Source organism: Peromyscus maniculatus, chromosome 2 (assembly GCF_049852395.1).
Source record: "Peromyscus maniculatus bairdii isolate BWxNUB_F1_BW_parent chromosome 2, HU_Pman_BW_mat_3.1, whole genome shotgun sequence".
Lineage (NCBI taxonomy): Eukaryota > Metazoa > Chordata > Mammalia > Rodentia > Cricetidae > Peromyscus > Peromyscus maniculatus.
Genome location: NC_134853.1, coordinates 69,585,092 through 69,611,856, shown reverse-complemented (window position 1 = coordinate 69,611,856; position 26,765 = coordinate 69,585,092). Strand labels below are relative to the sequence as shown.

At 44.3% G+C, this 26,765-nt stretch overlaps 2 protein-coding genes across 12 annotated transcripts; one reads left to right on the top strand and one right to left on the bottom strand.

Annotated features, from left to right (window-relative positions):
* Positions 1-647: 647 nt before the first annotated feature.
* LOC102907757 (uncharacterized) lies at positions 648-20,352 on the bottom strand. 10 transcript variants are annotated; one of them, XM_076564128.1, is made up of 6 exons: positions 20,219-20,310; positions 10,105-10,448; positions 7,292-7,468; positions 5,891-5,990; positions 3,745-3,875; positions 648-1,538 (listed from the first exon to the last, which is right to left on the bottom strand). In XM_076564128.1, the coding sequence occupies exons 3-6, from the start codon at positions 7,310-7,312 to the stop codon at positions 1,245-1,247; spliced, it is 546 nt and encodes a 181-aa protein (XP_076420243.1). In that variant the 5' UTR covers positions 7,313-7,468; positions 10,105-10,448; positions 20,219-20,310; the 3' UTR covers positions 648-1,244. The 10 variants fall into 10 exon arrangements, with proteins under 10 accessions (XP_076420243.1, XP_076420246.1, XP_076420241.1 ...); XM_076564131.1 differs by lacking the exon at positions 20,219-20,310 and adding an exon at positions 18,158-19,469 and having other exon boundaries at positions 7,292-7,396; XM_076564126.1 differs by lacking the exon at positions 20,219-20,310 and adding an exon at positions 18,158-19,468.
* Exosc3 (exosome component 3) lies at positions 20,342-26,524 on the top strand. 2 transcript variants are annotated; one of them, XM_006986044.3, is made up of 4 exons: positions 20,342-20,674; positions 21,231-21,380; positions 23,628-23,779; positions 26,183-26,524. In XM_006986044.3, exons 1-4 carry the CDS (start codon positions 20,342-20,344, stop codon positions 26,382-26,384), a joined length of 837 nt encoding a protein of 278 aa, XP_006986106.2. In that variant the 3' UTR covers positions 26,385-26,524. The 2 variants fall into 2 exon arrangements, with proteins under 2 accessions (XP_006986106.2, XP_076420239.1); XM_076564124.1 differs by lacking the exon at positions 26,183-26,524 and adding an exon at positions 24,030-26,164.
* The last annotated feature ends 241 nt before the right edge of the window (positions 26,525-26,765 follow it).

Genomic DNA, 26,765 nt, shown 5'->3' with positions numbered 1-26,765 from the left:
CCTTCTCTTCCCTGCATACATGCAGCTAGGAGTAACTGAGGGGAACTGGAGAGCTGAATCAATTCAACCCCACAAAGCAAGAGATCATAATGCAGCTGCTGAGCACTGCACGAAGGGCCTTTCTCACTGCTGCTGCTGAGTACAAATCAACCTGTTGTCGGGGAGAGAGAGGTTAACAGGAAATGGGGCTTTTCAGTGCAGGGAATCTTAGTCCTCAAAAAGGAAAGCTTAAGGTAAAGCAGACAGATGTAAGCACTGACACATTTTCCAGGTCTTGTTAAGGGCAGCGTTGTAGAAGCTCACATTTGGAGACTGTGATGGTAAAAAAGATAGATCTGGAAGATGTCTGGAGGAAGGTAATTAGAGAGTCAATGGTTGAACTTTCAGCAGAAAATCATGAAGTCCTCATTTAGTCTGTATTGGCTCCAGATAATCAGATTTCACAGTTCAGGGATTCAACATACCAAGGTCCCAAAGCCATTCAAGAGCTGTGCACTGAGGGTATGGTTCAGTGGTGGAGCGTTTGCCTAGCGTGCGTGAAGCCCTGACTTTAACCCCTAGTGCTGCAGAGAAGACAAACCAAGTGTGCACTGATACAAATTTAAGGCAATAATGGTAATACAGAGAATAAGTAATTTAGTAATGCCTAGTTTTTTAAAACGTTTGTATTTAGTATGTGAATACTGTTTTATTCCAAATATTTTTTTTACTAAAACCTAAAATAAGAGCATATTACATAAGACTAAGATTCTATAACATCAGTTAAAAAAATTGAGAGGGCACTAAAAATAGAAATAAAATTTATGTGTGCCTGTTCCTGTCGACCCTACATTTGAGAGTCTATACAGGCAACCATATTAATAAGTAGTTGACTTCAAATCAGTCTATATTGACCAATTTCTAGGTAATACCTTTTGGAAAGCTAAAAAACTTTCAACTTTAGTAGCCAAAATTCAATTAGATGTCTACTCATATTTAAAGCATCATCAGAACCCCTTTGCCTTATAGTCTTTTTGGATCTTAATGGAAGTAAATAATCAACAAAGGTTTTCTGAACTGTGTCCTCAAGTCCCAAGTATCACATGTCCCTGGACACTCAGGGACTTTATCAGGCAGGTGGGGAACATTTTTTTTCTCTAACCAATAATTAGATGTTTTTGTATTTATTGTGAATTGCTATCCAACTGATGTCTTCTAATGCAACATAACTGAAATGATAAATATTGGCCTTTCCTGTCAGGCTTTTATACTTTCGGAGCAGTACGTTCATTCTCTATCTGTTTAGTATCACTGTTTCTACCCAATGAATAGTATCCCTTGTTAGGAATGATGTCGATAAAATGAACAAGGCGGTTGGCCATAGCATAGAAAGCTGTAATGGTAGCTATGTCCCAGGCATCTTCTCTATTGAAGCCATGCATTTCCAGCTTTTTAAAATGGTCATCTGTTATGTCATCAGCTTGGGAAACAGCAAGTGCAAACTCTACCATTGCTTTTTCTCTAGCAGGGAGGTCAGACTTTTTCCAGTTTATACAGACCTGCAATGAAACACACAATCAGAATCTTAGTCCAGTACAACACAGCTAAGAAAATCCAAGGTCCAATGAAACCAATGGGGAAAAGCCCTCAAGGTTATTCTAGAATGAAGGGAGCAAAGTCAGGCCAAAAAGATACACAAATATCTTGGTCAAGCCAAATGGAATATAAACCTGGAAATCTAGTTCAAAACCATGTCTACCAGAAATGTTTTTGAGGACTGGAAAGATGCCTCCAAGGTTAGGAGCACTAGCTCTTGCAGTGTCTAGACTCAGTTCACAACCATCTAGAACTCCAGCTTCAGGGGACTGACACCCTCTTCTGACCTCCAAGGGCACCAAGTACACATATGGTACACATACATGCAGGCAAAGCACACACACATAAAAATGAATGTTTTTAAAAAGTATTTGTGCTTGTTCTAGCTTCAAAACCCTCTTTGTTTTCAGGCTAGAAAGATGGCTCAACAGTTAAGAGCATTTACTGCTCTTACTCAGGACCCAGGTTCAGTGTTCAGCACTCACATGTTGGCTCACACCTGCAGTAACCCAGTCAGTTCCAGGGGATCTGACACCCTCTTCTAGCCTCTGAGGATACCTGCATGCATACAGTATACATATACTCATGCAGGCTTACACACATACCTCTAACTTTAAAAAAGAAAACAACTCCTTTTCCCCCACCTGGACACAGTGGCAATCCCTTCTACTCAAAGCTCAGACAGGAGGATTATTAATTCAGTTTAGTAAAAATCTGGGCAAAAAACCAAGACCATGTCTCTTAAAAAGAAACAAATAAATCCTCCCTTTTCCTCTGAACATCCAGGACTTAAAAAATCTCAGAGTCAAGGACAGAAACTTGCTACTTGAAGAGCTTCCTTCCAGATGAGAGCAGTAGAGCCCACAGGCTACCCCTCTGTCCTGTCCCCAGCGATGCCCAATCAAGACACAGTATTTGTGAGATGAATAGTTTCTATTTATCCAAGCATGGTGGCTCACGCTGAGGCAGAAGGTTCCCTGAGTGTAGGAGTCTACCCAGGCCACACAGTGAATTCCAAGCCACCCTGAGCTACAGCACAAGAGACTGTCTCACAAAGCTAAACCAAAAACAAAACCAAGAAGACCCTCACATTTAGCCATGGATGTGTTTGGCAGTTCATATTTATTATCTCATTCTCTGTGCAGCAGTATTTTTATTATCCCCATTTCATTAAGAGGAAACTGCAGTTCAAAGAAGCAAATTAACTTCCCTAAGGTCACATGGCTACCTCATTGCAGAGCTGGGTCCCACAGCTACACGAGGTCTCACGGACTACACTAACAGTCCTTTTCTCTGCTGGAGTGAAATACTGGAAACCACTCAAAACTAAAGACATTAGACCGACTTAGCAACCACAGTACGACAACACGCTTCATGGCCACCAGGAGGTGATGCCTGACAAAGCCTGAATGAGCAAGGACCAGCTGAAGGAGGGGGGCAAGATAAAGGGGAAGTTACCTGCAGGCTAGAAACACAATCTCCACCCAGGTCAGGTCAGGAGAGAAGACTGCAGGGAGAGAGACTGATGAATCTCAACTTTAGAATAATTCAGAGAAAATGTTTTAGTTCCCCAGCCCCCAAAACAAGGGATTTCATTGTAGAAATCAGAACTGGGGAAGCTTGGTGATAAGAGAGAACAGAGCCCATTCCAGAAAGATAGGCAGATTGGCCAAAGCCTGGGGCCAGCACTAAAAACTAAAAAACTAAAAAACTAAAAAAAAAAAAAAAAAAAAAAAAAAAAAAAAAAAAGCTAATGATCTGACTTGGTTCCTCTTAGAATAATCAGTGGATGTATCCTTTAACAGTGGAAACTGCAAGCAGTACAGCGGAGCAGAAGAGAGCAGCTTTGAAATAAGACTGCTGGATGATCCATGCTGAGGGCAACCTCTGAACTGAGAGCGTAAAATGGTTAGAGAAAAGGGAATCTAGGTCAAGTGGCCAGTCCATCTGGCATAAAGCTGGGAGGTGCAGTTACTCCCTACCTACTCCTACCTCCAATCGCATGTACACAGAAGCAGGTGGGAACAGTGATGGGATCTAGAAGGGAACTCAAACAGTGGGGGGAACTTGAGGTGTATGCCCCACACCTCATCATGACACGAGCTATGTATGCCCTTTGTCCAGGCACAGAGAAGCCCTAAAACTGACACAGGAGAGGTGGGCACCAACCTGGTCAGAGAGTCCTGGGTTCTTCGAGTAGACCCTGTAGAGGGCACTGTGGACAACAACGCTGTACAGGCACCGTTCAGCCAGGCTGGTCACTACGATGATGAGTTCCTTGTCAGCTTTGCTGAGCCGACCTGCAGAGGAAAAGGAAAGGAGACCCATCTAGAAAGCCCAAACAGCAGCTCAGTAAGAACTGCCTGGCACAGGGGTGTTTTATCAACACCTCTGCCCGTCTGCCTACATCCTTTCCCCACTAACACATTCACTCTCGGTCCCTGACTCTTCCTGAAGTCCACGTGTTCTTTCGTTGTCTGTTTCTCCTCTCGAGAGTACTTGGGACACTGCTGGTAAGGCCCTGTTGCTGAAGACAGCACCTACAGATGACACTGAACATGGACAAGTTGACTGTTGCCTAGCTAAGCTTGCACCCCTCCTGTCTAGTGTCACAGTGCTGGAAGGTACTCTGCACACTACTGGAGGGGAAGGTGACCACCACCCAGCTACAAACCCTTCAGTCTACAATGGTGGCCTGTCTGCACTCAGTCCTTACTCGGGTGCATTAGTGGCACAAACGCTGTGGGGTCACCAGCCCTCTAGGATTGGACTTAAGGCCACTCCACGAGATGCACCATGCCTGGCACTGCTCAGGCAGCCAAGAACCTGAGACTAAACAGGGCATGAACCAAGAGGAAAACCACATACTATTGTTCTGCTAAAGGAATATAACAGTAAAATGACTCCTAATGACATTCTGCTATGTCTGTAGATCAGTGTTTCACCCAGCCATAATCACAGAAGCTTCCTCCTGCAGTAGATGGGAACTAATACAGAGACCCACAACTGGACACTATGCAGAGTGAGAAACTTTGGAATACTCAGTCCTAAATGAAATATATTCATCACACCTCTCCCCTCAGGGCTCAGGGAGCTATGTGGAAGAGGAGACAGAAAGATTTTTTTGGTTTTTTTTTCAAGACAGGGTTTCTCTGTGTAGCTTTGCACCTTTCCTGGAACTCACTTGGTAGCCCAGGCTGGCCTTGAACTCACAGAGATCCACCTGGCTCTGCCTCCCGAGTGCTGGGATTAAAGGCGTGCACCACCACCGCCCGGCAAGGCAGAAAGATTTTAAGAGTCATCAGGGATGGAAGACACCAAGGAATCAGTGCCTTTCTGGACACAGCAGGACTGACACACACATGGATGGACTGACTCACAGAGACAACGGCAGCATGCTCAGGGCCTGCACAGGTCTATGCCAGATGAGGTCCCAGTGCTGACAGGGGAAGTGAACATGAGCCCCATCCTTAACCCAGAAATTATCTCCAATTGTTACACTTGCAAAGGAAAAATTTGTTTTTTCCAGTGTATATAAATCACACTTAAGAGCAGGCCCCATACCCAGCAGATGTAGCCACATGGTCTACAGAGTGAGTGAGTTCCCAGACAGTCAGGGCTACACAGAGAAACCCTGTCTCTAAATGTGCCCCCCCCCTAAAAAAAAAAAAGAAAAAAAGAAAGAATATACTATATCAACCCTTAGTGGCTCATATGGAAACCCTTAGATGAGAGAGAGAAAAAAATCTTATTAAAACCAGTGTATATTTTCACGCTGGGTAGTAGCAACTCCTCAAGCTAAATCCTAAGAAATAAGTCCTTGATTTCATGACTTTATTCAAGGGCTATAAAGAACCACAGATGACTTTTTATGCCCTAAGTAAGAAAGAGTGAGCATTACTACTAATTCATTTCCGTTCTATAACTATGGTTCTAAGCTGCATTCAAACACTGCCTTCAAAGTCTAGAGTTGCCCTGGATGTGGTGGTGTATGCTTGGAATCCCAGCCCTGGGCGAGCGGAGGCAGGAAGACTGCTGTGAGCTCAGGACCAGCCGGGGCTACATAGTGAGTTCCAGGCCAGCCAGGACTGTATAATCAGGCACACATAGGCATTCTCATTCTCTCTGCCCTCCCTCCCTGCCTGCCAACCCCACCACTAATAATGAAACAAACAAGAAAACAAGAATCCAGAGGACCACAGAAACTCAGCTGCTCCCTGACGCAGGAACCTGGGACTGGGGAAGAAATGCTCGAACCAGAAGCCGAGCACTTAGGCTTTCTCCAAGAAGGTGTTAGCATTGCCTTTTCATTTACCTGTTTCTTTATTATAGATGGCATTGTAGTACGCAAAGAAAGCTCTGAATTCCGAAGGCCGGTAAGACAACACTTTAAATACATTTGGTAAAAATCCTGTCTGCAGGAAAGGAAAAAGACAGAGTCACACAAAATGAAAACCGGGATGGGAATAAGCAACAGTAACTAGGTTCTCCTGTGTTAAATGCAATCTTGGAAAGGTTATCACCTCTCCTATGCATCCCTTCACCTTTCAGGGTGTAACGATTACTTCTAAAGTGATGATAGTTTTGGTAATTAACATTTTGAAATTTGGAGATTGGAACACCTTGATCAAATGATACACCCTATCATTTAGGTTCTCTGGCTCAGGTCAAATAAATCCTCAGCTGCTAAAAACTACTATCAGAGCCCAGCACACAGATGCTACAAAGCTGCCAGACTCCTGCCCTGTACATTCTGCTGTTCTTTGATCCTTGCATTCCTAGAACATTCGAGCACTGAATCTATCTTGGATATTATGGTCAAAAGCCTTAAAAACAAAAATCAGATCATGTAATTATTATTGATTTATATAGGAGATATTATAAAGATGTATAGAGATACATTATTTGGGTTCTGTTTTATTAAAATAAGCTTTCACAAAATTTTTAAGGAATTGGTTTAAGCAATGCAGTTGATTTGGTACTGTGGATTTTACAATGTTACTCTACAAAGGGGAAAACAAATCATTTCAAGTGGAAAAGGAACAACAACAACTAAACTACAATCAAAGAGCAATTCATGGATGTACAGAGAACTATGGATAACATATACACACATACAAAGATACACATAAAAGCGGCTTGTTACAAGCTCAAGTCCAGTTATGGTAGATTGCTGAGATGAATACAGTATCTTTATACAACTGGCCTCATAAAAGACACCACTAAAAATAATGATGTTTTGACCTAGAAACATATTCAAGATAACAAAATTTCACTGAAGAAATTCACATGAATTTTTACAAAGAAAACAGAGAAGTAGAAGACATCAACATATTAATAGTGGCTAACTCTGTGTAATAGACTCAGATTGTTGTTTATTTTCACTTTTCTGCTCGATTTTAGAGGAAAAAGCAAGAAACCTATCACCTGAGCAGCTGGCATGGCTCCTCGCTGAGGTATATGGGTTATATATCCGTACTACAGTATAGTGCTATACAGAACTACAGAGTGCGCCTCAGTCACAGTGGGCAGGGACTAAGGGACAGAGTGAAGACGCAGAAGCCAAGAGGAAGAGCAGACGGACTCAGGCACCTGGACCTAGGAAGGGTCCCCCACTGTGGTGAGCTTGGCAGCCTGCGGCAAGCAGGACTGGTGGTCACACTGAGGCCAATACGGGTCTCCCCTGGCACTGACCCTGCAGCAGGGTGTAGCTCACCGTTCTTTTCATCTCTTCCATGAGCTCTACAATGTCAAAGGGCAGGTCCTTCTTATAGGGAACCGGGTAACGACCAATGGGTTTGGAATTGTCTTCTTTCTCATCCTCAAAAAAGTAAGAATTCAGGGTCACCACAGGCCACTTCTTCCAAACCTTACTTGTCAAGAGGTGAAGAGACTAACAGGAAATAAAGACAAGTTTAGATGAGCTACTAACAGAATTTCCCAGGCAGCCACTCTGTATCTGGTCCTAAAGGAGAGAGAACTCACAGTTCCATCTCCTGTATCAATCCCACTGGTTAGAAGTCACTGGAGTAATGTGACAAAGATTCTGGACCCAACATACAACAATGCTTAATTAATCAGTAACGTTTGATGTAGGGAGGGAAGCTGATGCCGAATGGAATTTCTGTTGGCAACACCTGACTTGAAGTCCACTTCAGGGCTTAGACAGGTGATAAAGCTTCTACTCAGCATTTACAAGGTGCTGGGTGGGGGATAAAAGAAAACCAAAACAGGAAAGTCCAGGTGAGGTACCATCCAATGGCAGTAAATAAATTGAAGTGTATCAAGTGATTACAGGATAACTCTAATAACAGTACTTGCTACCAACCAAGCATCCGGCTTTTACATACACTTTCTAGTACTCCCAAACATCTTTCATTTTAGCAATGAAGATTAAGGGTCAGAAAGGCTTATAGTGGTCACACAGAGATAACTGTCTGAGTCTGTACTCAAATCCAGAATTGTCGGGTTCTAGGTCTATATTCTTCCCACTATAGAGTCCTGTCTCTTAGGAGAGTTAGTCAGCAGGACTGGAGAGAGGGCTCAGTGCTTAGGAACACTGGCTGCTCTTAACCCAGGTTTGATCCCTAGCACCCATATGGCAGCTCACAATCACCTGTAACTCCAATCCCAGGAGATCTACAATCACCTGTAACTCCAATCCCAGGAGATCTGACACCTTCTTCTGGCCTCCATGGACACTGCACACATGCAGTGCACAAACATCCATGCAGACAAAACACCCAGACACATGAAATAAAAACCAAGGTTTAAAAAAGTTTGAAGCTAGCCAACAAAAGGCAACAATAACAAACAAGAAAATGTTATTAGCCGAAAAGATCAAAGCAAACAAAAATCCGAACATGCAGCCCATTCGTTTCTTCTACCATAGAGAGTTCTATGAAGGCTGCAGAAAATCGTGATGATGCTTTTCTAGAAAGCTTGTCTGCTCAGGCAAGCAGAAGCTGTCAAGTTGTAATGCAGGGCTATCTGAATCAGGCTGCCAAGGCCAGCCCCTGCCTGTCCCTGCTGTTTACCCACTGTGTGGGCTGAGGTAGGCTACTTCTCTGCCCTTCAATCTCCTTCATCTGTCAAGTATGGATAATAACAGTACCAATGATGCTATTGTAAGCATTAATGAGTTAACTAACCTAAGACACAATTTTGCATTTAGGTATTTATTCTGTATAGATATGCCTACTAGAGTATAAATAATAAGATTACACGTTTACAATGATGATGTGATTTAAGTCTATTATAGGACACTATATCGATTGATATTTGCCTATATGTTTAAGTGTAAGACCCACAGAATAGATCTGGGCTTTTGTTTGTTTTTCAAGACAGGGTTTCTCTGTATAACAGTTCTGGCTATCCTGGAATTCGCTTTGTAGACCAGACCAGGCTGATCTCAAACTCACAGAGATCTGCCTTCCTCTGCCTCCCAAGTGCTGGGATTAAAGGCGTGTGCCACCACCACTGCACGGTATAACTTTTTTTTTTTTTTTAAATAAAAAAAACCGTTTTGTTTGTTTGAGACAGGATCTACATAGCCTTGGCTGTCCTGAAACTTACTAAGTAGACCAGGGTGGCCTTGAACTCAGAGATCCACCTGCCTCTTCCTCCTGAGTGCTGGGATTAAAGGCATGTGCCACTAAGCAAAGACTTATTTTTTAAAATTATATGGATGTGGATGTGTCTATTCGTGGCTATGTGGACTTCAGTGTAGTTGCCAACAGAGGCCAGAAGAGGGTGTCAGATCCTCTGATGTTGGAGTTACAGGCAGTTTCGAGTTCAAATCCCTAGAAGAGAAGCAAGCACTCTTAACCGCTGAATCATCTCTCCAGTTCCCCACTGTGGTGTTTGAATAAGAATGGCCCCACAGGTTCATATATTTGAATGCTCAATCACCAGGGAGTAGCATTATTTAAAAGAATTAGGAGGAGCCCTGTAGTGGTGGTACAAGCCTTTAATCCCAGGACTTGGGAGGCAGAGGCAGGCGATCTCTGAGTTCAAGGCTAGCCTGGTCTACAAAGAGAGTTCCAGGACAGCCAGAGCTACACAGAGGAACCCTGTCTCAAAAACAAAAACAAAAAAGGATTAGGCAGTGTGACTTTGTTGGAGGAAACGTGTCGCTGGGGGTGGGCTTTAGGTTTCAAAAGCCCGTACCAAGCCCAGTCTCACTCTCCGTCTACAGATCATGATGTAGCTAGCTCTCAGCTACTGCTCCAGCACCATGTGTGCCGCCATGCTCCCTGCCATGATGAAAATGGACCTAACCTCTGAAACTGTAAGCCAGCCTCCAATAAAATGCCTCCTTTTATAAGAGTTGCCTTGGTCATGGTGCCTCTTCACAGCAGTAGAACAGAGACTAAGACAGCCACCTTCAGACTCCTTGTGATGGCTTCTTTAATGTGTCAGCATGACTGGGCAAGTAGGTGATTCCCACGTAACTGTTGTATTAGTGATTTTTTTTGTTGCTGTGATAAAATATTTAGACCAAGGCAACTTATAGGAACAAGAACTTACTTGGGCTTATGGCTCCAGAGGGAGAGTCCATGATGGAGCAGAGGCAGGCATGGCAGCTGGAGGAGAGCTGAGCTCACATCTGGACATCTTGTACCGCAAACATGAAGAACAAACTAGCTGTACTGTAGGTGAGGCTTTTTATCTCAAAGCCTATCCTCAGTGATATACCTTCTTCACAAGGCCACACTTGCTAAGCTTCCACAAACAGCACCACCAACTGGGGACCAAGTGGTCAAATGCCCGAGACTCTGGGGACCATAGCTGTTATCATCTGTTGGTGCTTGAGGTTATCTGAATAGGAGGCAGAGGAAAGGCAGTCCACCTCTACTCCTGTTGGAGGAATCCTATTTGGATTGACAAGGACCCAAAAGAAAAAGAAGGTTACAGAAGGACAAATTCAAACTCTCTTCTTTTTTCATTCTTTCTTTTTTTCTTGTCTTTCTTTTTTGTGTTTTTTCCCCCCTTTCGGGGGTGGGGCAGGGTTTATGTGTGTTAACAGCATTGGCTGTCCTGGAACTCACTTTGTAAACCATGTTGGCCTCAAACTCCCAGAGATCCTCCTGCCTCTGCCTCCTGTGTGCTGGGATTAAAGGCATGTGCCATCATGCCTGGCTCAAGCTCTCTTCTTCTTCTTTTTAAAATTTATTTATTAATTATGTATACAGTGTTCAGCCTACACGTATACCTGTGTGCCAGAAGAGGGCACCAGAGCTCATTATAGGTGGTTGTGAGACACCATGTGGTCGCTGGGAATTGAACTCAGGACCTCTGGATGAACAGCCACTGCTCTTAACCTCTGAGCCATCTCTCCAGCCCCTCAAGCTCTCTCCTTATACTAGAACATGTCTCCTCCTGCCCTGAGGCATTGAAGCTGCCAGTTCTCATTACCCCCATCCTGGGTTCAGCCTTTCGCCTTGAACTGAATTCACCTCTGCTTCTCCAGTGGGTTTACAAACCACAGACCATGGGACTTTTATACTCATATGTACAAGCCTGAGATGACATACCTATCCTGAAAAGGATCTGGGCCCATAGTGAAATAATGTGACTGTCAATTCTAATTTTCTATTAGTTCTGCTTCTGTGAAGAATACTCTCCTCGGGCCCCAGTTTCTGTAGCAGCCTATTGCTAACATGCATATTTCACACTCCATATTTCTATCAACACACGTATCTTACTGAAAATGAAGGTCCAGGCTGTGAGGTCTTGCAGATGTCAGTCATTTCTCCAACCCAGTTACTAGGAAGGGGTAAATAGCCACTGGTCTAAGAGGCTTCCAGGCCCCAAAGCTCTGTCTTTAAAAATCATACACCTGGGGGGTTTACCTGGGCGGTCAGAAGCTGAGGCAGTTGGCAGTGGTATTAGAGTTAAAAGTCATGAGGTATAGCAAGTCTACCAGAGTCAGAGTGGGCCAGGAGCACACAAAAGGAAGGGAGGGGCTGTGAGGTGTTGTAGAATATTATTTTAAGGTGTGTTACTTTTGTTTATGTAGTATTTGTTTAACTCTGTGAAGCTGTGTTCCTGTACCTGTCTAAAACACCTGATGGTCTAATAAAGAGTTGAACAGCTAATAGCAAGGTAGGACAAAGGATAGGCAGGGCTGGCAGCCAGAGAGAATAAATAGGAGAAATCTGGGAGGAAAAAAAAGTAGTCAGAGAAAGAGGAGGACTTCAGGGGCCAGCCACCCAGCTACACAGCAAGTCACGAAGTAAGGAACAAAGAAAGGTATACAGGAATAGAAAAGGAAAAGCCAGGGGTTGGGGATTTAGCTCAGTGCTAGATTGCTTGCCTAGCAAGAGCCAGGCCCTGGGTTCGGTCCTCAGCTCTGGGGGAAAAAAAAATAATAACAAAACAAAAACCAAAAAACCAACTGTCCTTTCAACTATAGAGACTGCTAAGACTCAATATAATGTACTCAGGAGTAAAGCACTCCTATAATATAGTCTTCATATAAAAGTAAAAAACACCTTTAGCCAGGTCTGGTGGCACATACCTTTAATCCAGCACTTGAGAGGCAGAGGTAGGCAGATCTCAGGGTTTGAAGCCAGCCTGGTCTACAAAATGAGTTCCAGGATAGCCAGGGATACACAGAGAAACCCTGTCTCGAAAAACCAAACAAACACCCCTAGAATGTGCCTATTAGTCTCATAATCTGATACATATATATGATTATATATACCACACCATATGATAATATAGATACCAGATTATATAATATATATAATTTGAAATATACATACATACATATACTCAAAACTCAAGATTAATTTGGTGGGTATTCTTCCCATTTTAGAAATAAGAAAACAGGCACAAAAAGCCAGAATTCAACTTAGGCAATTTAGCCTCAAGGGTTCTGCTGTGGAATAATCTTCTTGTATGCTGTAAAGATTTGTCAATCAAATTGGTTTAATAAAATGCTGATTGGCCAGTAGTCAGGCAGGAAGTATAGGTGGGTCAACCAAACCAAGAATGATGGGAAAGAGAAGGGCGGAGTCAAAGGTTGCTAGCCAGACACAGAGGGTACAGGAGATGAATGTGCCATGCTAATAAAGATACTGCCACATGGCAGAGTGTAAATAAAAAGTATAGGTTAGGCCGGGCAGTGGTGGCGCACGCCTTTAATCCCAGCACTTGGGAGGCAGAGCCAGGCGGATCTCTGTGAGTTCGAGGCCAGCCTGGTCTACCAAGTGAGCTCCAGGAAAGGCGCAAAGCTACACAGAGAAACCCTGTCTCGAAAAACCAAAAAAAAAAAAAAAAAAAGTATAGGTTAACTTAAAATGTAAGAGCTAGTTAGTAATAAGCCTAAGCTACTGGCTGAGCATTTGCAATTAATATAAGCCTCAGAGTGGTTATTTGGGAATAGGCAGTGTGGACAAGAAACCTCTGTTTACAGAGTTCATATTCAGAACCATGTGCTACATTGTCTATATAAGTTCATTGCCTAGGAATAGCAACCCAACAGTAATTTTTTAAACCTTTAAAGGCCACATGTGGTTGTAAAAACCTTTAATCCCAGAATTTGGAAGGCAGGGGTGCTGTGGATATCACTCTATATAAATAAAACACTGATGGCCCGTGACCAGGCAGGAAGTATAGGTGGGTCAAAGAGAGTGGAGAATTGGGGAAACAGGAAGAAGGGGGAGAGACACTGCAGCCATGGCCAGGACAAGCAGCATGTAAAGACGCCGGTAAGCCACCAGCCACGTGGCAAGGTATAGATTTATAGAAATGGGTTAATTTAAGATAAAAGAACAGTTAACAAGAAGCCTGTCACAGCCACACGGTTTGTAAACAATATAAGTCCTGTGTTTACTTGGTTGGGTCTGAGCGTCTGTGGGACTGGCGGGTGAGAGAGATTTGTCCTGACTGTGGGCAAGGCAGGAAAACTCAAGCTACACAGAGGCAGACAGATTTCTGTGAGTTCAAGGCCAACATGGTCTACCTAGCAAGCTCCAGGACAGCCAGGGCTACATAGAGACCCTGTCTCAATAAACAAACCAAAAAACTTTTGAAGATTTATTATCATTGAAAAATTGATGTGACTGTAGGTACCTGTGGAGACCCAAGTGTCAGATCCCTTAGAACTGAGGTTACAGTTGGTTATGAGTTGCCTAATGTGAGGACCAAACTGTAGCCCTTTGCGAAAGCACATGTTCTTAACCACTGTGCCATCTCTCTGGCCCCTTCCCCTTTAAATATAATCACATCTATAAACCCGAAGTCTGTTTCCTGCTTTCCCCAAAAACACTGAAGGAATTTAATTTTAAATCTATAACATCATAAAAAAGAACTTTCATTGTTAAGTATTTCACCAAAACTAACAGGTGATATTGCTGCTACAGTTTGGATCTGGAATGTCTTCAAAAGGCAGTGCTAAAGGATGTGACTGGTAGCTAGCCTCTGGTATGACTGAAAGATGGTAGAACCTTTAAGAGATAAAGCCTAGTGGGAAACAAATTAGGACATTGAAGGTGTGCCCTTAAGACCAGATGGCTTACAATATTAAGCATTTAGTTGTGTTTATTAGCCATCCATATATCTCCTTTGGAAAAAAAAAATGTTTGTTTGGATCCCATGCCCACTTGCTTTTTGTTTGGTTTTGTTGTTGTTTTGGTTTTGTTTTTTTGAGACAGGATTCTCTGTGTAGTTTTGGTGCCTGTCCTGAATCTCTATACCAGGCTGGCCTCAAACTCACAGAGCTCCGCCTGTCTCTGCCTCCTGAGTGCTGGGATTAAAGGCGTGCGCCACCACTGCCGCCTTGCAAGCACTATCTTTACCTGAGCCATCTCTCAAGCCCTCTTGCCCACTTTTAAGTTGGGAAAATTGTCTTTTTATTGAAATGTAAACTTTAAGATGTATTTTCCTTTATCATATGATTTAGCATTTGTACTAATGTACATTGTTTATGTAAAATAATGGGTTTCACTGTGACATTTTTTTCCCAGATACTCAATTTTTTAAATATTTTCTCCTATTATGCATGTTTTCTGTGTTAATTGTGATAAAGCCTACTTTTTCTCCATTTTCTCCTTTGAGTGTTTGTGGTTTTGGTGACTTCTTATCTAGGAGTCTACTGTCAAATTATCTCTACTAAGAGTTTTAATTGAGTTCCCATATTAAGGTCTTTGAGCTACTGAGTTTTTGTATGTCATTTGTAACAGGTGTTCAACTTCATCCATTTGCATGTATCAGGTATCCTAACATTTGCTGGAAAAGATCATTTTTTTTCTGTTGAATTGTTTTGGTGTCTTTGTCAAAAATCAGCTGAACCTTGGGCCAGGTGCAGTTGTGCTCGCCATAGAGATCCCCCTGCCTCTGCCTCTGCCTCTGCCTCCCCAGTGTTGGGATTAAAGGCTGAGCCATGAATACCCGGCCTCGTTTCTTTCTTGTGTTGGCCTGTTCCAATAATCTATGTCTAGTCACTAAGCGAGTGCTCCCTAGTCTTCCTTAGTGAGTCTTGTCAGTCGGTCACTCTGCCAGTGCTCTCTAGTCTTCCTTAGTCTTGTTCAGTTGGTCACTCTGCCAGTGCTCCCTAGTCTTCCCTTAGTGAGTCCTATTCATGGCAAATAGCCACTTACCAGATATTTTCTTGACATAAATATCTAGCAGTGAAATTCTTTAAGCACATATTCTTTGTTTGTTGTTGTTTGAGAAAGGGTTTTTGTATGTAGCCCTGGCTGTCCCAGAACTATGTACACAGGGCTGGCTTAGAACTCACAGAGAGCCAGGGGGTGGTGGTGGCACACGGCTTTAATCCCAGCACTTGGGAGGCAGAGCCAGACAGATCTCTGTGAGTTCGAGGCCAGCCTGGTCTACAGCGTGAGATCCAGGATAGGCACCGAAACTACACAGAGAAACCCTGTCTCGAAAAAAACAAACAAACAAACAAACAAACAAAATCACTATTTTGGGCTGTTTATTTCAAGTGTACAAAATGCAATTGATTTCCTTATATTGTTTTTGAATCTTGCTCCCTTGTTGAACTTATTATGTTTTATTTTGTGGAATCCTTAGGATTTTCTATATTAGATCATGTCACCTGCACAGTACATGCTTTGTACTATCTTTGCTTCTATTGATCATTTTTATTACCTTTTCTTACAGAATTGTCCCTGGTGGAATTCCATTATAACGTTAAACAGAGCACCAAGAGCAGACCTCCTTGGAATTTGTCAAATGTCAAACATGCATCCACTGAGTTGTATATTACTTCTTCATGTTTGGTATTTTTCATCAGAGAGGTCACATGGCCCTAGGCAGACTCTCATTGCTACTACTGCTACATTACTGTTACTACACTTATTTATCACTATGTTGCCTCTGCTCCAAATTCACCTGCTCTGATAAGATAGATCTGGGCATTTAAAACATTTTCCTTTGCTATTACGACAATAAGCTTAGTATACAGAAGGCCCAGAAGAAGTGTTGCATAAGGAACTGGGTTTGCTTCCTGGGCCCAGTGTGCTCATCAACATAATGCTAGGCATCTTCCCATGCAGTCAATGGATTCTCTAAGGACAGAGACCAGGGTTCAGCTTGCCTGACTTACTCAAATAATAGGTCAGAACAAATCTTTACATAGCTGTTAAGTCTCAAACCCAAGACAAGCAGCCGAGATGCCTATTTAACATATTAAAGCTGGACCTGACTGTCAGGTTCTCCCAGCATCCCTCAGTCCCTAATTTGTTGCAGGGTATGGTGGCAAACCCAACCCTCTACCCTGAACTGTCCAGCCCAGGGCCAGGCTGCCCTTCCTCCAGAGGCTCTTTCCTATATAATCCAGACATTTTGGTTACCCTTCCCCTTTGGACCTTTGGCCTTCTGGCAGCTGCACCTGATTCCCCCTTTCCCCCTTCCCCACTCTCTTGGCCTACCCCTCTCCCTACACGGCCCAACTCAGTCTGGACGTGTACACTCTGGACTCTCCCAGATATCCCTGCCTCTGATTATGCTCTCCCACATATCTATAATAAACTTTATCCTCCACCATATCTAGGAGCCCTTTCCTTTCCTTTTAATTCCTTTTTTCCCCCATTCTATATGTCTGACAGGAGAGAGAGAGAAATGTGGGTGTGGGGAAGAAACAGCCTGATCTCATTAAGGCAGGATAGCCATACCCTTACAGCTAATGAGGGGCTGGAGGGACGGCTTGGCAGTAGAAAGTGCTTGCAGTCCTTGCAAGGAATCGAGTTTGATTTCCAGCACCCACACTGGTCAGCTCAACCTCCTGTAGCTCCAGCTCCAAAGGATCCAGATGCCCCATTCTGACCTCCATAGGCACCTGCACCCACATATGTGTACAGACATAAATATACACATTAAAAATTTAAAAAGCAATTGAAAGATTGCTAATGAACAATTGCTTAAGTCCAATTTCTTGTGACCCATGTGTTGGTAAAGATAGTTTTGATTAGCTGGGTGGTGGTGGCACATGCCATTAATCCCAGCACTCAGGAGGCAGAGCCAGGGGAATCTCTGAGTTCGAGGCCAGCCTGGTCAACAGAGCGAGATCCAGGCCAGGCACCAAAGCTACACAGAGAAACCTTGTCTCAAAAAAACAAACAAACAAACAAAGATAGTTTTGATTAATGTTTTATCCCTAATACTTCTCCAGCCACAATTCTGCAGAATATATCTAAAAAAGTATCTTCTTTGAGGGCAGAAAAAAGAACATGCCAGCACATACTTTTCCTAACATCTGAACTTAAGCTATTAAGTGGCTTCAAAGACCCCAAATCGATTATACTACCCCCATTTGCTCACATTCTACCTTGACTCTTTCCAGGTGGATGTTGTCTTTTTGCTTAATATAATAAACGTACTTTGTGTCACTCTGACGGGTCCTAAAATTCTTTTCTGTGGTGCTATAATAGATATGGGTGAGAACCCTGGAGGATCGGAGAGGGCACGCTGTTAGTTCATTTCACTTCAGACATTACAAGTCAACAACGGAAAAGAACCAGAGGTTCCTTCATTCCAACTTTGGCTTTGGCCACCACACCTGATAACCTGAGTTCTACCCATGGAACTAATGTCGTAGGAGAGAAATGACAACCGCAAGTGGTCCTCGGACATCCACGAGTTCGCACCCTCCACCCCTAGACCAATAAAAAGGAAAAACACCCCCTCGCCCCCCAAAAATTTAAAAGTGAGAGAAAAACTTGTAGGAAAAGTCTGGAAGACTTGGGTTGAGGTCCAGCCTTTCGGGGTGGTAACACTAGGTTGGCTGAGCAGAGATGAAGGCCTGTGGTACTCGAACACCTAAATGGCCTCCACTACAAACTCTCAGTACAGAATTAGCCGAGTCCATTCGGGCAATTCCGGAGAGTCCCACGTGCCAGACTGAGATCGACACCCACGTGGCCTGCACTGTCTTCGAGTGTCCTCTTTATTCCCCGATGGCCACGGCCATTTACATCACCATTAAACGGGACTGTCGCCCCACCCGGCTCCAGACTGTCCCTCGTGCTGCTGAAGTCCCGAGGAGTTTTGGGCCGGGTGGCTTCCAGCCGGGCTCCTCCCTGCACGCCGGAGGGCTAACACTCACACTCACCGGCTGCCGCAGGACCCCGAGGCGTCGAAGCACAAACATGGCGATGCACACTTCGCAGGTTTCCCAGCGTGAGGCCCAGGGGGCATGTCCGGTGGGCGGTGCTCACAAGGGCCCGCCTCTTCCGGCCCTGCGCTTTGGGTCTCCAATGACTTACCCTCCGTTGTTGAATTCATCCGGGATGAACGTAGGATGATGATCCTACGTTTCCCCTCTTCCCCCCTCCAAAAAATGTCCATCCAGTATGGCTCCTGCGTTAGGTTTCGTACTCTAATTTCCTCGGGAGACTCCAATCTACCCGAGGTAGGTGCTGAGGGCCAGTCCTGGGAACAGTCTCCCTCTCTGCCTTTAAGAGGCCTGAAGTAACTGAATACCCTGAAAGGCATAGCGTTGAGCCGTTTGGGGCTTGGTTACTTAGGTCACAGAATACCTATGGGGTCCAAGCCCCAGGGATTAAACGGCTGGCCAGCATCTGGCCAAATTTGGAGGACGTGTGATGGTCTGTTGACCGCTCCTCCCCCAAATTTAAATATTTGAATTGGCACCAAAGAAATGAACAACTGACATCGGTCAAGGTCAAGGCCAAGGCCGTCTGTGCTGCTGGAGAACGGAATCAAAAACTCATTGAAGATACCAACCGAGAGAAACCGAACAAGCTATACTTTGAAAAACCTTCTTCCTAGTTAAAAGTTCAGCCACCTTTCTGTAGGCAGAATAGGAAGGTAAAGCTCCAAACCTAGCTCACGTTTAATTCCCAGAGGCCCTCCAGTTCCAGCATCGCTTGATACTAAGTCAAATGACCAGACTCGGCATGTGAGGGCTCCAAATGGGCCCCAAAGCCAGAAAATTGGAATTTCTTAAGTGCCTGCATGTGGGTTTGGAATTTAACAGTTTCTCATCTAGCTATTAGTGCAGGGACTCTGACCAGCTCAAGCATGGCAACAGTGGCTCTGGCAGGCTGTGTCCTCCCCCACCCCCATTCCTTCTGCCTTGTTAAAACCATTAGATCACGTTCCTGAAGCTAGCCCCCAAGGTCTCTTCCCGTATTTGACCACTTCCTCCTTCTGAGGCTGACTACCAAGGTCCAGCTATCAAAATATCAGTTCCCCTAATTAACATGCTTAATCAAAATATACCACCACATCTTAGCCCATTCTAACACAGACCTCCCCGCTTTTTCCTTCTTAAAAACTACACCTGCAAGTTCATTTGCTGCTGTTTTTCTGCCCGAGTCAGAAAGTAGCCACTTCAACTTTTCTTCCCTGATTAATAAAGGATCTCTCTGTGAAATAGGTGTTTGAGCGTGGTTTGTGCGTAATCCATCCCCGGCGTCGTCCGCCCCCCCCCTCCTTCAATCAGTGTGCTCCAAAAGAAATAGGGGGCAAGAATTGTTCTGCGTTACTGATTTTCCTAAGCCATGGAGGGATAACTCAAGTAGGTGAAAAGGTGTGATGATGTGTTACAAGGTGGTGGCGGTGGTGGGGTCCCAGGGATTAATACACATAAAAGTATTACATCTCTTAGGTACCACGAGCTACGGGCTACAGCACAGCAAAAGAGACAAATGGGGACGACCGTTGTTGTTCTTGCCTTCTTTAAAAATAATTCATTTTTATTTTATATGCATTGGCAATTTGCCTGCATGTGTGTCTGTGTGAGGGTTCAGATTCCCTGGACCTGGAGTTACAGACAGTTGTAAGCCGCCATGTGAATGCTGGGAATTGAACTCGGGTCCTCTGGAAGAGCCGCCAGTGCTCCTAACCACTGAGCCATCTCTCCAGCTCCTACTGTTGCTCTTTCTCCTTTTATACTTTATATTTTACACAATTTAAATTGGTAGCAACAACCAAACAAGCTATATTTTGAAAAAAAAAAAAAACTTTTTCCTAGTTACAAGTTCAGCCACCTTTCTGTAGGTAGAATAGAAAGGTAAAGCCTCCAACTCCAGCTTGCGTTTAATTCCCAGCACGGCTTGATACTAAGGCAGAAGACCAGCCACGGGCTGGGAGGGCTCGGAATGGACTCCAGCCGGCGTTGCTGTTTGGGGGAGGGAGGAGTACCTACCCGCTGAAGAAACCAGAGGGCAGGCTAAAGCTTGGTTCAGAAAGCCCACAACCACCGGAAAGGGATAACCCTGGTGGGCGGGCTAGTGCATGCGGAAGCGGAAGTAGGGCAGCGGAAGCTGCGATGTCTCCCGCGATGGCCCAAGTACCGTCGGTTGCGGCGGCCTCGGTGGCCGGCTGCCGGGCGCGGGTGGCGCACCACGTGCTGAATCAGGTGGTTCTCCCCGGGGAGGAGCTGGTGCTGCCGGAGCACGAGGACGCAGACGGCCTCGGCGGCGCCGGGGAGCAGCCGTTACGTCTGAATGCGGGGGCGCGCCCGCGGCTGCGCGTAGTGTGTGGCCCGGGTTTGCGACGCTGCGGGGACCGCCTGCTGGTCACCAAGTGTGGCCGCCTGCGTCATAAGGAGCCCGGAGGCGGCGGCGGTGGCATTTACTGGGTGGACTCGCAACAGAAGCGGGTGAGCGGACGTCGGAGAGGCGGTGCCGCAGCGGAAGTAGCATCCCAGTGCTGGGAAGACTCCCTGCAAGTGGGAGGAGAGGTTAAGGCGAGCCTTGAACTGCGGTCGCCTCTTAGGTCCCTCTCTGCATCTTCTTTAGAGGAACCACATCCTGAGAAGGGCGAAAGGAGAAAAAGGCTAAAGAGTAGGAAGCTGCAGGCCTGCCCTTTGGAGTTCCAAGTGCAATGAGTCTAAACCACGGGGAGTTAAATTTCTCGTAGAATAAGTAAGAACTTTCACATAAGAAGTGTCTAATGGATGGGCTTCCTTGACTGTAAGGATTCTTGTGCCACCGGATGTATAAAAGATGCTGAAGTATGAAACCTGACCCAGGTCAACTCCGGATTAGAGGCTACAAAGTTGTCCAGACTGATGCTGGCCGGTTTTGAATTTCCAGCTACTCGAGGAGTATGAATTGGGAGGATTGGTTGAGACTCACCCTGAGTAACCTTGATAAGAAGATATTTTATAGTAGTATTCGTGTCGTTTATGGTTGTTCTTTCATTCTGTTTTGTAGTATGTACCAGTGAAAGGGGACCATGTGATTGGCATAGTGATCGCTAAGTCTGGAGATATATTCAAAGTTGATGTTGGAGGGAGTGAGCCGGCTTCTTTGTCTTACCTGGCGTTTGAAGGAGCAACTAAAAGAAACAGACCAAATGTGCAGGTAATGATGGGGGCCTTTGGTTTCTACAGTAAGAAAACAGCCACTCCCCAGAAATTTAACTGTCCACAGAGCTACAGAACTGTCTCCAAAGCACAGGCTATCTTTCCAGTTCTCCAGGTGGCTAAGAAGCGTTCCTTGGGTGCGGCAGCTCCAGAACCAGTGCTATCTATGTGCTTGGGTGTTCTCTCAGGTTGAAGGGTGTCTGCTGTTCCCTTGTTATGTCCTGTCGTGTCCATATCCACCTCACAAGGAAAACGGCCCTCGTCTAAGGGACACTGGCACTGTCAGCTCTGTGTTCATCTTGGCTCTAAATCCTTGGAGCTGACAGAGGAGTGATCTCATTACTGCAGGATTTCTGGTTGGGCTTTCTGGTTAGTTTTGCCATAACCCTCTTGGGGATGCATGAGCCAGAAATTTAATGGCATCTATGCTACTTTTCATTCAACTCTCACTTGGTTTTGTTTCATCTCTTATTTTTTACATGCTGATCCCTTTGTCTCCACATGGTCAAGCATTTGCTCCCTTTTGACAGAACTGGGCAGCAGTCTCATTAACTCTCCTGCTTCCATCTGTTGACATCCTCATGGTGACATATTCCCTTTTTTTTTTCTTTTATGTGTGGATTTTTTTTTAAAGATTTATTTATTTATTATGTATACAGCATGTATGACTGCAGGCCAGAAGAGGGCACCAGATCTCATTACAGATGGTTGTGAGCCACCATGTGATTGCTGGGAATTGAACTCAGGACTTCTGGAAGAGCAGTCAGTGCTCTATCCTCTGAGCCATCTCTCCAGCCCCTGTGTGGATTTTTTAAAAATATTTATTTTATGTATATGAGTGCTTTTTCGACTTTATGCCAGAAGAGGACATCAGATCCCACTATAGAAGGTTGTGAGCCACCATGTGGTTGCTGGGAATTGAACTCAGGACCTCTGGAAGAGCAGCCTGTGCTCTTAACCACTGAGCCATCTCTCCAGCCCCCGTATTCCCTTTCTCAACAGGGAAAAAAAAAGATTGTTCAAACCATACAGAGTTCATTGGTGGTGGGCCCCAGGGGTCTTCCCTCCACTAATGTATGTCATGTAAGCATGCCTAAGCTTCACAGTACCACTGCACTGTTTCCTTCCCATGAGTCTTTACTAATGATGCTTCTCGGTCTGGATTACAGTGTCTCCTCCTCAGCCTAGGAGACATCCATCCTTTAAGGTCCAGGCTAAGCATGCCTATGTAAAGTCATTCATCGTCATCGCTTTTCCTGTATCTTTACCATAGCACTGGAATTGTTCTTGAACTTGTTCATGAGTTTATTCATTCTCATTGCCCTGTGCAAGACCCCCATGCTCCTGAAAGGCCTGAAGTGTGTTATGATTCCCTCTAGGTTTTGTAGTCACCCCAAACATTGGTACTTAAAAATCACTTTTAATGTATGCACGTTGAGAGTGTCTTGGCTTCCATGTGTGTCTCTGCCCACTGAGTGACTGCTGCTTGTGGAGGTCAGACAGGAAGGTCAGCTCCCCTGAAACTTGAGTTATGAGTGATGGTAAGTTGCTAGGAGAGTGCTAGGAACCCAACCTGGGTCCTCTGCAAGAGCAGCAAGTACTCTTAACCCATGAGCCATCTCTCTAGCTCTTAACAGTGGGTATTTTTTAATGTTGAATGAAGAAAGCAAATTCATTGTTTCCTCACTTTACCATTTTAAAGTTCAGTTTTGTAGCCTTTTAAAGCAAATCTTCCATGAAGTAGCATCTGTGAATTGCTACTGTCCCATTTTCTTCTGAATATGGATGTCTTGAGTTTTTCCTTCCTCTGGTCAGATATATAATTTTTTTTAAGTAGTACTGATAGAGCATTCTCCAGTGATGCCAGGTTTTTTGCCATTGTTAGTTTTTGTTTCTGTATCTGCACTGACTGATACAGCACCCGCTAGTTACATGTGGTTATTAAGCACCTGAAAATTAGCTGATGCAGTGAGGAACTGAATTTTATGTATCTTAATTAGACATAAGGCTAAATATAAATGGAAATAAACCACATATAAGTTAGTGCAGTTTTAAAGGGTATTCTTAGACCTTGAAATGGCTCTCGGAGGATCATGGTGTGTGAACTCAACTCCCAGGTAGTATCATCGGTCCCTTAGCTTGAGAACTGTGGGTTGCTGACATTCTTGCCCACGGAACAGAACCAGCAGCAGCACCTACAGGATATCTGGATGAAGGGAAGTGAACTTTAATTTTAATCTTATAGGTTGGAGATCTCATCTATGGCCAGTGTGTGGTTGCTAATAAAGACATGGAACCAGAAATGGTCTGTATTGACAGCTGTGGACGGGCCAATGGAATGGGTGTGATTGGACAGGATGGTCTGCTCTTCAAAGTGACTCTGGGCTTAATTAGAAAGTAAGTTATGATACTTGTTAACTGCCCTACTTTAATGAAATATTTAAATACATTTAATTCTTTGAGAATTTCATACAGTGTATTTTGTTGCTCATTCTCACTCCCTATTCCTCCCTGTAACTTGTCCCAGATCCCTTTCTTCCCTTCCTCCCCTCCCCACCCTACCCCCTAAGTCTGAGTTTGTATGCCCCGCCCCCCCCCGCCCCCTTTTTTCTATTTTGGTTTTTTGAGACAGGGTTTCTTTGTGTAGCTCTGGCTGTCCTGGAACTCACTATGTAGACCAGGCTGGCCTTGAACTCAGAGATTGGCCTACTTCTGCCCCCTGAGTGCTGGAATTAAAGGTATGTACCACCACTGCTCAAATTCTTGTTATTATAGTTGTGTGTGCCCCTTTTTAAAAATGAATAACATTGAATCCAATCTGTGCTGCCCATACATTCCTAAGTGTGGGAGCATCCACTGCAGTGTGGTCCACCTTCCATCAGCTGTATCCTTAGAGAAAACTGGTTCTCTTCCCCTAGAAGCCATCCGCTGCTGTCCATAGTTCCTCAGTTAAGGGTAGGAGCTCCCCTAATAATTATTATACCTGTGTTGAAAAAATAAATCTTTAGGATTTGGATTCTTCATTTACAATATTTTGGTTTTCTTCAGAGTTAGTATTTTAGGAGGCTGGAGAGAAGACTCAGTGGTTAAAAGCACTAGCTACTCTTCCCAATGATCCAGGTTCAATTTCCAGCGACTACATGGAGGCTGACCACTACTAGTTCCAGGGGATCCAGTGCCCACTTCTGGCCTCAGCAGGCACTGAGAACATGTGGTCCACAGACATACATGGCAAAACCAACATAAACATAAACCAAAGTATTTTAAAATGTTTTAGCATATATATTTAAACTCATGAATTTGGTTCTGCCCTCTTAATGTAAATATTAATTTACATTAAGATGCTATTTGGCTATATGGTTTGAGTGTTGGTATAGTGCCGTGTGTGTGTGTGTGTGTGTGTGTGTGTGTGCACACTTGGGTGTTTTGCCTGCATGTGTATATGTGTACCTAGAACATGTCTGGTGCCCCTGGAGGCCAGAAGAGGGCATCAGATCCCCTGGAGCTATAGTGACAGATGTAGTGACAGTGAGCCACCATGTGGGTGCTGGAAATTGAACCTGCTGCCTCTGGGAAAAGTCAGTGCTCTTACCCACCGAGCCATCTCTGCAGCCCTTCTAGTGCCTTTTCTGATATGTCACACTTCAAGTTTATGCTGTCCTGTCCTTTCTTCTCTCTCAGAAGGCCTCCTGCTCTTTATAACTAACATATACCATATGTGAAAACCGGTCTTTCCTTACTTCTAAGATACTTGAATAGGGATGCGGTTTGCATTTGTATAGAATTGCCAAGTGTTTGTAATACCAAATGCAGGCAGGGTGATGTGCTCATTAAGCTTGAGAGCCATGTAGAGATGGTCCCTGACACTGTCCTGGAAGATTTTACAATTCCCATGGGGCAGACTGTGTTAGGGTATTTAGACAATCACCTACCCAGGCTGTGCCATATTACAGGGCTGTACTTCTAAAGCCACTAAAGTTCAGAGCTACCTTCCTAGGTTTCTCCTTGCTATTTGTCCTTCACATGTGGAAACTAAGTTTGAGACATATAAGAAGCATGTTATTGACTGAGCAGCAACCTTGGTTTCATAGATAATACTCTGAATTTAATACCGGGGAGGAACTAAAATGGACAGGAAGTACATTTAAAATATTCTGTTGGCACTGTAGGTAATAGTAATAAGAAGAAGCCAGGCAGTGGTGTTGCACACCTTTCATCTCAGCACTTAATCCCATCCCAGGAGACAGGTGGATCTCTGAATTTGAGGCCAGCCTGCCTGGTCTACAAAGTGAGTTCCAGGACAACTAAGGCTACACCAAGAAACACTGTCTTGAAAAACCAAAAACAAACAAACAAAAGTAATAATAAGCTATGATCCTCAAGTCTTAGAATTAAGGTGTTCAGGAGAAGAGACTATACATTTATGTGTTATGTAACATTGGTGACATGATTGTAAACTCTGGTATGCCTGAAAAGTAGAAGGTTCTTGGAAGGGGCATTGAGTTGGGCACAGTGGCACATTCCTATAGCCCCAGCTACTTGGGAAGACAGGATAGATTTCAAACCTCCAAATCTGAGACTAGTTTAAGTGATCTAGCTAGACCTCGTCTTCAGATAAAGAAGGGCTGGGGGAGGGTGGTACAGGACAAGGGGCAGCAGATGGCATCATGTGCTTGTTTTGGGAACGATGCTGAGGGGGCTTTGAATAACCACAGAGAACTACCCAGAAAAGGACTCTCCCTAGGAGAGCCACAACATACCCTACTGCTTTATTAAATTTGCTTTTGTTTTTCCTACAAGGCTTTTAGCTCCAGATTGTGAAATTGTGCAGGAACTGGGAAAACTCTATCCGTTGGAGATTGTGTTTGGAATGAATGGAAGAATATGGGTCAAGGCAAAAACCATTCAGCAGACTTTGATTTTGGCGAATGTCTTAGAAGCTTGTGAACACATGACAACAGATCAAAGAAAACAGATCTTTGCCAGATTGGCAGAAAGTTGACACGAACATCTCTTTAATGGCTCTTTCAGTCAAGAGTGAGTTTCTTGGGGAAATCTTTTTTTTCAGATGAACCTCTTTGTATCAGATCTTCAGAAGATGCATATTGTCTTTCTAGAATCCAATAAAATATTTTTATAAGAGTTACTGGTCTTTACTCATACATGGATAAGAAAATTGTAACTTTTTTTTTTTTTTTTGGTTTTTCGAGACAGGGTTTCTCTGTGTAGCTTTGCGCCTTTCCTGGAACTCACTTGGTAGCCCAGGCTGGCCTCGAACTCACAAAGATCCTCCTGCCTCTGCCTCCCGAGTGCTGGGATTAAAGGCGTGCGCCACCACCGCCCGGCGAAAATTGTAACTTTTTTATATAAGAAATTTGTATAT